General features: G+C 44.8%; 1 protein-coding gene across 1 annotated transcript; it reads left to right on the top strand.

The window, feature by feature from the left end:
* The first annotated feature begins 9324 nt into the window (after positions 1–9324).
* LOC129829127 (actin, aortic smooth muscle) lies at positions 9325–14669 on the top strand. Its single transcript, XM_055890680.1, has 9 exons — positions 9325–9424; positions 11195–11369; positions 11640–11768; positions 12355–12465; positions 12678–12762; positions 12874–13035; positions 13201–13392; positions 13520–13701; positions 14059–14669. Exons 2-9 carry the CDS (start codon positions 11241–11243, stop codon positions 14200–14202), a joined length of 1134 nt encoding a protein of 377 aa, XP_055746655.1. The 5' UTR covers positions 9325–9424; positions 11195–11240; the 3' UTR covers positions 14203–14669.
* The last annotated feature ends 360 nt before the right edge of the window (positions 14670–15029 follow it).

Raw genomic sequence — 15029 nt, 5'->3', positions numbered from 1 at the left:
CAAAAGCAGGGCTTGGTAGGTCATATACAGTATGAGCCATGGTCTATTATCCAGCTATTCACTCGAAATACAAAGGTAGTCGACCACTCACCATCAGGAATGAGAGTTTTCTGTTTCTGTTTCAAATCCAATCAAATGTTATTAGTCACATGCGCCGAATACAGCAGTGAAATGCTTACTTACGAGCCCTTAACCGACAATGTAGTTAAAAAAAAAAAATACGGATAAGAATAAGAAATAAAAGTAAAAAGTAATTAAAGAGCAGCAGTAAAATAACAATAGTGAGACTATATACAGGGGGGAACCGGTACAGAGTCAATGTGCGGGGGCACCGGTTAGTTGAGGTAATATGTGCATGTACAGTTGAAGTCGGAAGTTTACATACACCTTAGCCAAATACATTTAAACTCAGTTTTTCACAATTCCTGACATTAATCGGAGTAAAAATTCCCTGTCTTAGGTCAGTTAGGATCACCACTTTATTTTAAGAATTTGAAATGTCAGAATAATAGCAGACAGAATGATATATTTCAGCATTTATTTATTTCATCACATTCCCAGTGGGTCAGAAGTTTACATACACTCAATTAGTATTTGGTAGCATTGCCTTTAAATTGTTTAACTTGGGTCAAACGTTTCAGGTAGCCTTCCACAAGCTTCCCACAATAAGTTGGGTGAATTTTGTCCCATTCCTCCTGACAGGACTGTTGTAACTGAGTCAGGTTTGTAGGCCTCCTTGCTCGCACACGTTTTTTTCAGTTCTGCCCACAAATTTTCTATGGGATTGAGGTCAAGGCTTTGTGATGGCCACTCCAATACCTTGACTTTGTTGTCCTTAAGCCATTTTGCCACAACTTTGGAAGTATGCTGGGGGTCATTGTCCATTTGGAAGACCCATTTGCGAGCAAGCTTTAACTTTCTGACTGATGTCTTGAGATGTTGCTTCAATATATCCACATCATTTTCCTGCCTCATGCTGTCATCTATTTTGTGAAGTGCACCAGTCCCTCCTGCAGCAAAACACCCCCACAACATGATTCTGCCACCCCCGTGCTTCACGGTTGGGATGGTGTTCTTCAGCTTGAAAGCATCCCCCTTTTTCCTCCAAACATAACGATGGTCATTATGGCCAAACAGTTATATTTTTCTATCATCAGACCATTTCTCCAAAAAGTGCGATCTTTGTCTCCATGTGCAGTTGCAATCCGTAGCCTGGCTTTTTTATAGTTGTTTTGGAGCAGTGGCTTCTTCCTTGCTGAACGGCTTTTCAGGTTAAGTCGATATAGGACTCGTTTTACTGTGGATATAGATACTTTTGTACCTGTTTCCTCCAGCATCTTCACAAGGTCCTTTGCTGTTGTTCTGGGATTGATTTGCACTTTTCGCATCAAAGTACATTCATCTCTAGGAGACAGAACGTGTCTCCTTCCTGAGCGGTATGACGGCTGCGTGGTCCCATGTTGTTTATACTTACATACTATTGTTTGAACAGATGAACGTGGTACCTTCAGGCGTTTGGAAATTGCTCCCAAGGATGAACCGAACTTGTGGAGGTCTACAAATTTTGTAGAACTTGGCTGATTTCTTTTGATTTAACCATGATGTCAAGCAAAGAGGCACTGAGTTTGAAGGTAGGCCTTGAAATACATCGACAGGTACACCTCCAATTGACTCAAATTATGTCAATTAGCCCATCAGAAGCTTCTAAAGTCATTACAACATTTTCTAGAATTCTGGAATAATTCTGGAATTTTCCAAGTTTGAAGTCACAGTAAATTTAGTGTATGTAAACTTCTGACCCACTGGTATTGCGATACAGTGAATTATAAGTGAAATAATCTGTCTGTTAACAATTGTTGGAAAAATGACTTGTGTCATGCACAAAGTAGATGTCCTAACCGACTTGCCAAAACTATCGTTTGTTAACAAGAAATTTGTGGAGTGGTTAAAAAACAAGTTTTAATGACTCCAACCTAAGTGTATGTGTAAGGGCTGTCGCTCTCCTCATCCTCGGACGAGGAGAGGAGAGAAGGATCATCAGACCAAAATGCAGCATTAGGGAAATAAGCCATCTTTTATTTAACACGACGATGGCAACACGAAAAAACAAAACACTTTAAAAAATACAAAAACAAGAAAACGACGTAGACGAAACCTGAACATATACTTACATAACTAAACGTAACACTTACGGACAGGAAACAGACTACATCGAAACGAAACGAACAACCGAACAGTCCCGTATGGTGCAAGACATAACACAGATACGGAAGACAATCACCCACAAACAAACAGTGAGAACACCCTACCTAAATATGACTCTTAATTAGAGGAAAACGCAAACCACCTGCCTCTAATTAAGAGCCATACCAGGCAACCCAAAACCAACATAGAAACAGAAAACATAGACTGCCCACCCAAAACACACGCCCTGACCATAAACACATACAAAAACAACATAAAACAGGTCAGGACCGTTACAGTATGTAAACTTCCGACTTCAACTGTAGGTAGAGTTATTAAAGTGACTATGCATAGATGATAACAACAGAGAGTAGCAGCGGTGTAAAATAGGGGGGGGGGGGGGCGTCAATGCAAATAGTCTGGGTAGCAATTTGATTAGGTGATCAGGAGTCTCATGGCTTGGGGGTAGAAGCTGTTTAGAAGCCTCTTGAACCTAGACTTGGTGCTCCGGTACCACTTGCCGTGCGGTAGCAGAGAGAACAGTCTATGACTAGGGTGGCTGGACTCTTTGACAATTTTTAGGGCCTTCCTCTGACACCGCCTGGTATAGAGGGCCTAGATGGCATGAAGCTTGGCCACAGTGATGTACTGGGCCGTTTGCACTACCCTCTGTAGTGCCTTGCGGTTGGAGGCCTTGCAGTTGCCATACCAGGCAACGATGCAACCAGTCAGGATGCTCTCGATGGTGCAGCTGTAGAACCTTTTGAGGACCTGAGGACCCATGGGAAATCTCTTCAGTCTCCTGAGGGGGAATAGGTTTTGTCGTGCCCTCTTCACGACCGTCTTGGGGTGCTTGGACCATGTTAGTTTGTTTATGGACACCAAGGAACTTGAAGCTCTCAACCTGCTCCACCGCAGCCCCGTCGATGAGAATGTGGGTGTGCTCGGTCCTCTTTTTCCTGTAGTCCACAATCATCTCCTTTGTCTTGATCACGGTTGAGTGAGAGGTTGTTGTCCTGGCACCACACGGCCAGGTCTCTGATCTCCTCAATATAAGCTGTCTCGTCATTGTCGGTGAACATCGGCAAAGTTAATGATGGTGTTGGAGTCGTGCCTGGCCGTGCAGTCATGAGTGAACAGGGAGTACAGGAGGGGACTGAGCATGCACCCCTAAGGGGCCCTCAGCGTGGTGGATGTGTTGTTACATACCGTTACTACCTGGGGGCGGCCCGTCAGGAAGTCCAGGATCCAGTTGCAGAGGGAGGTGTTTAGTCCCAGGGTTCTTAGCCTATTGATGAGCTTTGAGGGCACTATGGTGTTGAACGCTGAGCTGTAGTCAATGAAGAGCATTCTCACATAGGTGTTCCTTTTGTCTAGGTGGGAAAGGGCAGTGTGGAGTGCAATAGAGATTGCATCATCTGTGGATCTGTTGGGGCGGTATGCAAATTGGAGTGGGTCTGGGTTTCTGGGATAATGGTGTTGATGGTGTTGATGTGAGCCAGCTTTTCAAAGCACTTCATGGCTACTGACATGAGTGCTACGGGTCGGTAGTCATTTAGGCAGGTTACCTTAGTGTTCTTGGGCACAGGCACTATGGTGGTCTGCTTGAAACATGTTGGTATTACAGACTCAGACAGGGAGAGGTTGAAAATGTCAGGGAAGACACTTGCCAGTTGGTCAGCGCATGCTAGCAGTACAAGTCCTGGTAATCCGTTTGGCCCTGCAACCTTGTGAATGTTGACCTGTTTAAAGGTCTTACTCACATAGGCTGCGGAGAGTGTGATCACACGGTCTTCCAGAACAGCTGGTGCTCTCACGCATGTTTCAGTGTTATTTGCCTCGAAGCGAGAATAGCGGGATTTCTTATAAACTCCCGGGTTAGAGTCCTGCTGTCACGACTCCCACCGAAGGTGGCTCCCCTGCCTGTTTCCTACGGTGCTCGGCGGTCTACTAGCCGCCACCGATCCCGTTTTCCTTTTCTGTTAGTTTAGTCTTATTAGTTGCACCTGTTCCTTTTTGTGTTTCTTGAATTTGGTCTATTTAAGCCTGTTAGGCCCGCTTAGGTTTGTGCGGGATTGTGGATGTGTTTTGTTCTCTGGATCGTTTGCCCTGTGTTCTGGGTTGGTCAGTGTGTATGCGCCCTGTGTTTGGCGTGACCGTTTTTTCCGGAGAATTAAATTATACAAATCATTGAACCCTCTGCTCTCTGCGCCTGACTCCTACCTTCCACTCCTAGTAACCCGTGACACCTGCTCCTTGAAAGCGGCAGCTCTAGCCTTTAGCTCAGTGCGGATGTTGCCTGTAATCCATGGCTTCTGGTTGGGGTATGTACATACTATCATTGTGGGTACGACGTCATCAATGCACTTACTGATGAAGCCGGTGACTGATGTGGTGTAGTCTTCAATGCCATCAGAGGAATCCCGGAACATATTCCAGTCTGTGCTAGCAAAACAGTCCTGTAGCTTAGCATCTGCTTCATCTGACCACTTTTTATTGATCTAGTCACTGATGCTTCCTGCTTAATTTTCACTTGTAAGCAGAAATCAGGAGGATAGAATTATGTTCAGATTTGCCAAATGGAGGGCGAGGGTGAGCTTTGTATGTGTCTTTGTGTGTGGAGTAAAGGTGGTCCAGAGTTTTTTTCCCCTCTAGTTGCACATTTAACATGCTGATAGAAATTTGGTAAAACTGATTTAAGATTCCCTGCATTAAAGTCCCTGGCTTCTAGGAGGGTGACAGTTTTCTTGTTTGCTTATGGCGGAATACAGCTCGTTCAATGCTGTCTTAGTGCCAGCCTCTGACTGTGGTGGTATGTAAACAGCTATGAAAAATACAGATGACAACTCTCTAGGTAGGTAGTGTCAGTTGGGTTGAATCTGAAATCAAAATATCTGAATAGGAACTCTTACCTAAAGATGTTTTGCTGAAAAACAAAAGCTATTATTATGCCACAAGAGGGCGAGAGAGGAAAAGACACATGGAGTACAGAGAGTGCCAGTGCTTCGCAGAAGCAGACAGTGAGGGCCGTAAAGGGAAAGGGGGATACCAGTAGGCCAGAGGTCAGGTGAGGCTAAATACAACAGTAAAAGAGGTGGAAGCCAACAGAGACAAGACTGATTACACCAGATAATATCCATAGGTTTACCCAACAGGGCATTCTGTCTTCTTTTTCTCATCTTCTTCACCTCATTACCACAGATTTGATTGGATTTGGTTGGTGAAAGCAATATGGTTGAGACCTTCAAATCCTTTGACCAATCAGAGCACATTAAGGAACTGGAACAAGGAACTGAAATCTGAAGAGTATTGAGGTTCTGCATCTGTACTCGAGTTAGCTAACACAATGTTCTCGTTCTCCCTCTCTCTCTCTCACTCTCTCTCTCACACACACACACACACACACACACACACACACACACACACACACACACACACACACACACACACACACACACACACACACACACACACACACACACACACACACATACACATACACATACACATACATACAGGGAGAGAGACACACTCAAAACAGGAAGAAAATGGGTGCGGGCTCAGGCCTTGCTTGCGAGGAGTAACCATAAGACATTCCAGAGCTGGTTGTGAGCAGATGCCTGTTGATGCTAAGCGTCCAATGAGACGGCAGCAGGGAACGTCCTTAAAGACCACAGCTGCTTTGCCATTTTCGGTCAAAGCACATGCCAATAGATCCCTGCAAGAGCCCAACGCCCTGCTGCACACACTGGCCTGCTGCACACACTGGCCTGCTCTGATCGGTTGATGTCTGATGTCAGATGAGGATTTAATGTGGAGAGAATTGATATCAACGCTGATAGTCGGAACAGTAGCAGCAGTAGCTGTGTTGAGGGAGATGTAATGGTCTACAGCCACTTTCCCCAATAAATGCTGCTAACTCGATTCATTGAAAGAGGCATAGGTGGAAGATACTGAGGGGCAGAGATGTTTGTAAAGTTACGTGACACGAGGTTATGATGACTATCATGTTTCTTTAGAACCTCTCAGACAGATAACATGTCTTACATGATGCTGTATACCCATGGTCTTCCGAATGGTGCAGTGTGTTATGCATCGTCTTTCAAAACAAGGCTCACTGAATTAGTTGCTGCCGTTACTATCATTTAGGCACGCAGATGTGCCTTCAATGAGGCAAAGAATGAGAGGAGGTCTCATAAAGGAGAAGAGAAGTCGCTGCAAGAGAGGAGAGGAAGTAAAGAGTGCAGCTAGACATGGAAATAAGTGAGCGCACGCTGACTGATGGGGTGCAAAGGATATCTTTAGTTTAAACACGCGGAGCGCCTTTTACCGACAGTATTACGTAGATGCAGACGCACACGCACGCACGCACACACACACACACACACACACAAAATAGAGTGAGGGTATGTTTTTTCCCAGACCACACCTTCAGTGGGATGATTTCTTCCCTACATGCCTTGAGGAAGCGTGGTCTGCCAAGTCTCTCCTTGTTTACTGAACAGCTCCTTTTTTGGTGCTGCATTCAAATCTTCTGCACGCTGTTACTGTAGCCGAGTGGGAGGCAGATCAGTGGCTTTCCATCCACGTGTAAAGCTGACCTCCAATTTGAGGGATTTCACGCTGACAGACAGTGATAAACACCAGCCATGCTAGTATTGCAAAGGTCATGTATTGGTAAAGGGCCACTTTGTAGAGATGTGCAAGTCTGACTAGTTAAACAATATTGGGAGAGCTGTGTACTGTTGAATCATTTTGCCGTTGTGTTACAATAAATGAAAAGTCTTATAATGTGGTACATTTGGCCATCTTGCTGTACAACATCTTGTTGCTAATTCCAAGTGTTAAAAGTATGAACCAAAGGAATACCAGCATCAGCTAGCGTCAGCCTATGATGGAGTGTGGGCTACAACCAACTGCATTTATTTTTGACAGCAGACCTAACATTCCAAGCATTTTTTTCCATGAAACAGTTTAGCTTCTGTACTACTGAACATGACGAATCCTTTAATACAACAGGACTGAGAATTCCCTGGAACAAAATCAGTCAAATATCATCCTCGTGACTTTGTAGAACATGAGAATGAATTGAGAACGTTATTTCAAGATTTATGGCAGAGAAAGAAAAATATTTACTTTTTAAACTTCAATGAAAAATATAGATTTTGCTGTAGCCTTAAAGCTGTTGATCACCGGGTGACAACTACATTATTTTGCACAGTCTGATGAGTCCTGACCATTTGAACTGTTTCAGAGGGATTGCTGTACCATTTGCATCTAATGACAATTCATATTCACTGACAATAGCCTTTCACAGTACATTTAGTTAGCTCAACCACAAACCCAATAGCCCTCCAGTCATGCTGATAATATTCTTACTCTCTCACTTCCTTATTCCCTCTCTCTCCCCTTCTCTCCACCCCTTTTCAAATCTCCCTCTCTCCCCTGCTGTCTCTCATCCTGATATGGCTTTGTGCTGGCCATTGTCAGTACGTTGTTGTAGCGTAGCATACCTCATCAGACAAGCAGAGAGCCCAGAGAGCCTGGGACCTGAGACAACACCCGGCCAATCCGTCTGAAGATGAGCTCATGGGTTTACAGTATGGGATCCCACCAGCGCCAGGGTAGATGATGATTACCGTCCCATCCCCAACTTATGACCAGCGGCACCTCATATAGTTCAATAATAACGGCATCTATTTAGCTTCAACTTAAAGGGGCACTTAAGCTTTTGACTATAGAATGAAATGGCCCTAAAGTGCTTTTTGACCAGGGGAGAACCGTTCATCTGACCCCCTGACTGTTAGAGCAGAGGGATGTAGCCTTTGTAATACTAAGAGCCAGCGACTCAACATGCCACTTTCTGTGGGTCTCAGCGCTGTGGCAATGGGCAGTTGGTGACAGGTTCTTTCAGCACCATTAGTAAAGCCTCAACTTCACTTTTCCTCGCAATGGTCTCAAGGTCTACCTACCCAAGCCGCCGCTCACAAACGGGAGCACTTTTGGTAACACTCACTTTATCTGAATTGTTCCAAGTAGATGGTTTGTAGATGTTCCGTAGATGTTCAATAACTGTCAACAACATTTCAACTAACTATCTACTAACCCTAACCCTAACCCTAACATTAACCCTTATCCTAATCCTAAACAGTAACCGTAGCAACCAGTTGCTTATCAACAAATAGTTTAGTGTTAGTATGACCATCTGAAGATCAACTATATGAGATTATCCAAATAAAGTGTGACCACTCTCCTTTCAGTGTGGGTTATCACCGACAGTTACAAGTTGGGTTGGAAGATCGTTCCAGAGAAGCACTGAGAAAAAGTGTGTAGAATAACAATCTGACTGTCACGGCTGGTGAAGGAGGAGGACCAAGGTGCAGCGTGGTCAGCGTACATTTTCTCTTTATTATTGGAAATGCCGACAAAAACAATAAACACTACAAAACAAACCGTGACGCTAAAGGCTATGTGCCATAAACAGAGTCAACTTCCCACAAAGACAGGTGGGAAAAAGGGATACCTAAGTATGGTTCTCAATCAGAGACAACGGTAGACAGCTGTCCCTGATTGAGAACCCTACCCGGCCAAAACATAGAAATACAAATAATAGAACATAGAATACCCACCCCAACTCACACCCTGACCAAACCAAAATAGAGACAACAAAAGGATCTCTAAGGTCAGGGCGTGACACTGACATTTTGAAAGGTCAGGATATTCCATAGTTATACAAATTAACAGACCTCTACCTCAACTGAAAAGAAATAATATTTCTTCACACTGATCGAATATTTCCTCATCTAACTGATGCCAATTCAAACAGCACCTATAGGCTGTATTTGTGACCTAACCCGTTTCACTCTTCCGTGTCACTCAGTCTGTGTGTGTATTAGGGCCCTGTGTGTCACAGGGGGCAGTCCTATGAGCTCTGTGCAGTGTGTTTATGTTCCAGGATGGTGAGATCTCCTGCCTTTCACAGAAAAAAGGCCCCTGGAATGCTCTGAATGATGGAACTGGGGCCCTCCACTAAAGCACTAGGATTGGACTGTTTTTCCCCGGCCATCCCTATAAGGCTCTGGCTGAGTGAGGCAGACAGGGAGAGTGCAGCCCCGGCTCCATGTTTGGGAAGTGGGAGGGGGAAGTGGAGGATAGGGTCTGGGAGCTACATAAACTCTCCCCAGGCCAGTGAGGGGGCACACCATCCTTGAGAGGCATACCCCGGCCAAGCACTGTCAGGGTAAGTAGGCCACCACCTCACCTCTCCTTTCCCCCTCTCTCTTCCCTGCTCTTCTCAGCCCCTCTCTGTCCTCTCTCCTCCCTGCTCCTCTCCTATCATCTTCTTTCCTCTTCTCTCCACTTCTTTCCTCCTCTTCTCTGCTCTCCTACCCTCTCCCCCTCTCCTGCCCGCCGGTCTGCCTGACTGCCTCAAGTCGACACCTGCAAAATTGTTAGCTGCTAATCTGCTAGTCTGAGTCAACTGCAGGGGTCAGCACCTTAGAGCACAGACGGCTGCTCAATTTAAAACCAAGCTCATTAGCCTTGAAGAGCTTTGGCGAATCTCACAGGTGTATGTTAATGCAAGACAGGGCTTTTGAAGTCTCACAACTAAGTCACTGTGGTCTGTTGTGGGTATTAAGTGTCCCGGCTCTTGGAAGAGATCTTAAGCCTCATGCTGTTGTGGTTCATTTAGGATTTGTGGTTGAAGAAGCAAGTGTTGCTGCTTGAAAGAGTGTGGTAGAATAACACAGTTGTAAATGCTCAATTTGCAATGTCTTGTTGCAACTATGGTATAGGCTAAGATACCTGTTATCAATTATGAATTGTTTTTTCAGTTAGTTGATCATGGTATTAGACAGCTGGGTCAGTGCCATAACGCAAGAGAAACAATTCCCTCAAAGTCTTGAAACGTCTCTTGGGGACAGTCAGGCTCATAGATTGTCTCATAGAGTGTTAAGTAGTCCGTTTGGAAAGTTTGAACGTTTTGGAAAACACTGTCTACAGTTTTGAAATGTGAAAAGCTGTTGAAATATGCAAATGAGATGATGACTGGTTGCATATAGGGGCCTCTGTTATGTTCTGCAAATGATGGGAGTCTTGAAGAGTTCAACGCCGGCCAACTTTCAGCAGTGAACTCCATCTTAGCTGCTCATGGTACCCTCTGCTGGAAAGATTTGGAAATCCTCTATTCCAAAGGTTTATGACTAAATATGGTTCTCCTTGATTCTGCTGCCCTCTCTCTCTCTCTCCCTCCCATCCCTGTCGTGTTTCTCTCCTTTCTATTTTTTTTTTTACGATTGTAGACAGGCAGGACCAGAGAGAAAGGGAGTGAAGGAGAAAGGTTTTCAAAGTCCAGTCCAAAGACAGACATGATGTCGCATCATTTCCTAATTAGGAAGTTTTCCCAGGGTGCTGAATTCATTCATTACAGACGGAAGTACATCCCTAACCCTAACTCAGGAGGGTTGTAGGGTAAATCCTATGGGGAGTTTTGGTCTTAATCATGAATGTTCTGCTATTAATGTTACATTTTTACAGTATTATAACATTGTATAACAAAGTGCTTCATAGGCTTTTGGAAAAATGTATTTATATTGTACTCCAAGCACATGCCAACTTTCCAAATGGACTTTTTCACTTTTAATAGGAATAGCCTACATCCTTTTTTCACATTTTGGTACGCACTAGTGGATTTACCTGAGCCATGTATTCCTGCATGAATTGATGTCAATAATTGCCACACCAGACTTTTGTTATGGTTTACGGTTTTCATGAATTCACCTCAGAAGGGTGTGGTCACATTACTTTAGAGGGATAGACTTACTCACACATAAAACACACACACACACACACACACACACACACACACACACACACACACACACACACACACACACACACACACACACACACACACACACACACACACACACACACACACACACACACACACACACTAATCTACCAATCTGTAGATGTTAACTTACTCTTCTGTTTGGTGCCCCTGCAGTGATTGTCTCCAGTCGGAGTAAGGAAGGTAAAGCAAAGAATTGACAATGTGTGACGACGAAGAGAGCACCGCCCTTGTGTGCGACAATGGGTCCGGTCTGTGCAAGGCAGGCTTCGCCGGGGACGACGCCCCCAGGGCAGTATTCCCCTCCATCGTGGGCCGTCCCAGACATCAGGTGAGCCGCCATTTGTCCATCAAAAGAGCGGATGGATGTAACCGACTTCTGATTGGGCGATGGGAAATCATCCCCTTTTTGACCGTAGTCTTTCATGGTCCTTGTTATCTTAATTTCAAAGCATTTTTATTTAAATGTTTCACCTTTTTTTACCCATCATGGTTTAAGTCTCCACACAGCAAAGTCTATTTGTTGAATTTCAGTGCTAGCAATGGCATCCCCTTTACAGTGTGGTGAGTGTGTTTCTGAGCAGCCGGTTTCTCTCCCCAGGGTGTGATGGTGGGCATGGGACAGAAAGACAGTTATGTGGGTGACGAGGCGCAGAGCAAAAGAGGTATCCTGACCCTGAAGTACCCCATCGAGCACGGCATCATCACAAACTGGGATGACATGGAAAAAGTAAGCCTACCACACCCTACTACACACAATACAGCAACGACACACAGACTCATAAAACACACATGACTTAGACGACCGTAAAAAAAAATCACATTGGAAAACAGGAACACCCTCTAACATGGAATTTGATGTACGTTCATTTTCCATCGTGTCACCCAAAAATAGCCCCTCAGCCAACACAACTCCCCGGGTGGCACTTTGGGATCCATCCAGTGGCATTTAGATCCAGGATCTATTCTCAGAACTACGGCATGATCATTGGTTAGATAAAGATGGAGTTGGCTAAAGAGATGTTAGGCTAATGGCGCCCCCCATCCTCCACCATGGCAGTCTTGTCATGTAATTTAGCTATGACTCATCCCCGGTGACTAAGAGACAAACATGTCAACCAATTATCTCAGAGCACATGCTGTCATCCCCTCAACAGATGGTGTTATTCACTTAGAATCGTACATTTCTCTCAAAATCGACCTCAATGTTTTTGTGTTGGGATTTCAACAAGGGCCTCAATCGAACCCCTTTTTTTTCACCAGGTTGTGGTGAGGCTGTAGTTTGATTGGTTTGTGTGTTTTGTGTTGATTGGCAGATTTGGCATCACTCTTTCTACAATGAGCTCCGTGTGGCCCCAGAGGAGCACCCCACCCTGCTGACAGAGGCCCCCCTTAACCCCAAAGCCAACAGGGAGAAGATGACCCAGGTGATGACCCTCATACACTACAGCTGGGACTTGGTCCAATGTATATCTCCTACCTAGCCTTTTAAGGCTCTGTAATGCTCTTGATATATACAGAAGAAATGTGTTACACGAGGCTATGACCTTTGATTAGTGCCATGAGAATGATATGCTCACTGTCAAAATGTTAGTGTGAAAAAATAACACTGTAACCTAAACAAATGGTCCTGTTCTAGATTATGTTTGAGACCTTCAACGTTCCAGCCATGTATGTAGCTATCCAGGCTGTTCTGTCCCTTTACGCCTCTGGTCGCACAACAGGTCAGTCTAACACACCAGTCAAAACCAGCCTCGTTTTATACTGACCATTCAGTTCCACTGGGTCTTACCCTTGTGTCCTCCCAAAAACGGTGTCCTCCTAAACCTCCACAGGTATTGTCCTTGACTCTGGTGATGGTGTCACCCACAACGTCCCCATCTATGAGGGTTATGCCCTGCCCCACGCCATCATGCGTCTGGACCTGGCTGGCCGCGATCTCACTGACTACCTCATGAAGATCCTGACCGAGAGGGGCTACTCATTCGTCACCACCGGTCAGTAGGAACTCTGGGATGGGCAAATCTCTGATGACACTATATTCTCTCACACTGTACAGTATATGACTTTTAAGCAGAGGCCTACGCGGATACAGAAGTGCTGTTCTGCCAAACTACCAATCAATCCTTGACCTAATCTCCCCCTTATTCTCCTATCTCTAGCTGAGAGAGAAATTGTTCGCGATATCAAGGAGAAGTTGTGCTACGTGGCCCTGGACTTTGAGAATGAGATGGCCACCGCTGCCTCCTCCTCCTCTCTGGAGAAGAGCTATGAGCTGCCCGACGGTCAGGTCATCACCATCGGCAATGAGAGATTCCGCTGCCCCGAGACCCTCTTCCAGCCCTCCTTCATCGGTAATCCCACTCTGTTTTTTTGTATCCCTTTTTCACTCTCTCCATCTGCCGTTCTCTCAACAGTTTGAAACAAGGATCTATCTCTGTCTCTTGTGACTCTGTGTGATTTCCTCTGGTTTCTCCCCAGGCATGGAGTCCGCTGGTATCCATGAAACCACTTACAACAGCATCATGAAGTGTGACATTGACATCCGTAAGGACCTGTACGCCAACAACGTCCTGTCAGGAGGTACTACCATGTACCCTGGCATCGCAGACAGAATGCAGAAGGAGATCACAGCTCTGGCCCCCAGCACCATGAAGATCAAGGTGTGTAGAAAATACTAACATCCAGAGTTAACTTACAAGTCACTGTGTGAGATGTTATAAAGGGACTTTACCTTGTTCGGTATAGTATTCGTCCTAATTTAAAGGTCTATTTTTGCCATTCACAGCCAGTAATGATATTGGTCCATTTCAACGCAATTATTCTTTTGACCTCTTTACTTTAAATATAAATCTTTGTCTTGATAAATGTTTCATGATTTCATGCAAGTTGTTCAGACTCAATCTAAAGCTAAATATCATTGATTTTGTCTTACTAAGCTTTATTGTACTGTACCTTATTCACTGCACATATGTGATTTGCTCATTCTGTGTATTAAATGACATATTCTGTGTTACCAGATCATCGCCCCACCTGAGAGGAAGTACTCCGTCTGGATTGGTGGCTCCATCCTGGCCTCCCTCTCCACCTTCCAGCAGATGTGGATCAGCAAGCAGGAGTACGACGAGGCCGGCCCTTCCATTGTGCATCGCAAGTGCTTCTAAACAAGGCCCAGACCCACCCACCCACCCCAGCCCACTCCCTCCCTCCAGCCCCAATTTCTGCTCTCGTTCTTTTGCCTGTAAACTGTGAATGTGTCCCCTATTTACCCTCCCGTGTTTCTATCTTTGCACTGCCCACCCCTGAGTGAATGTTATGTTATTGGTTGGTTATGTTTTTTTGTTGTTGAATGAATTAAGCTTGAATGTGCAGCTGATATAAAACTTTGGGGCCATTCCTGGGCGAGTGTATATAGATTCCAGCAGTGGCGATAGAATGAAGTAGAAGAGGCTGAATCTGTTCCACAGAGCTAGCATTCTCCCTCTTTTGTTCACTTTGTTCAGTATTTCATCCCTGGATGTGGTCTCTCGCATGGCTCAGATCACTGCTGAAAGCTTCAACCATCTGTTTGGAAAGCTCCATGTGAACATGAATGAACACCCAAGGAAGGAATAAAGCTCTCATACAAGGGTCTCTGGCTCATACATTTCTATTACAAGTGTTACAGTTACTCTTCTTTTTATACAAAAGACACCAGAATCTATGCGTCACTGCTACCCTACATTCTCCGAAAATGAACTACAACAGAATACCTGTTGGTAAAAAAACAATTTCCTGGTTCATCCTTTCAGGAGATTGCCTTTGTTAATTCTCAAACAAAATAATTACACTGACATACTTCATGCCATGGATTGCAGAGGAACTGGATTTCTGGTCCTGTCTTGATAACCAGTTTTCACTCATACCTTTCCCTTGATGACATGGTTCTGTTCATTTGGGGAAAAAACGCAGAACGACAACATTTGACAACACATGAGGTGCAGTTAAAACA

This window comes from Salvelinus fontinalis, chromosome 30 (assembly GCF_029448725.1).
Source record: "Salvelinus fontinalis isolate EN_2023a chromosome 30, ASM2944872v1, whole genome shotgun sequence".
NCBI lineage: Eukaryota > Metazoa > Chordata > Actinopteri > Salmoniformes > Salmonidae > Salvelinus > Salvelinus fontinalis.
The sequence above is the reverse complement of the archived record's forward strand: the minus strand, read 5'-3'. Positions and strand labels throughout refer to the sequence as shown.

Bases quoted from the DNA above. Each gene is read 5' to 3' on its own strand.
- LOC129829127 (XM_055890680.1), top strand. From the start codon at position 11,241: ATGTGTGACGACGAAGAGAGCACCGCCCTTGTGTGCGACAATGGGTCC. The intron at 13,036-13,200 runs GTCAGTAGGAAC...TCCTATCTCTAG, and splicing joins CTACTCATTCGTCACCACCG to CTGAGAGAGAAATTGTTCGC. The intron at 13,702-14,058 runs GTGTGTAGAAAA...CTGTGTTACCAG, and splicing joins CCAGCACCATGAAGATCAAG to ATCATCGCCCCACCTGAGAG.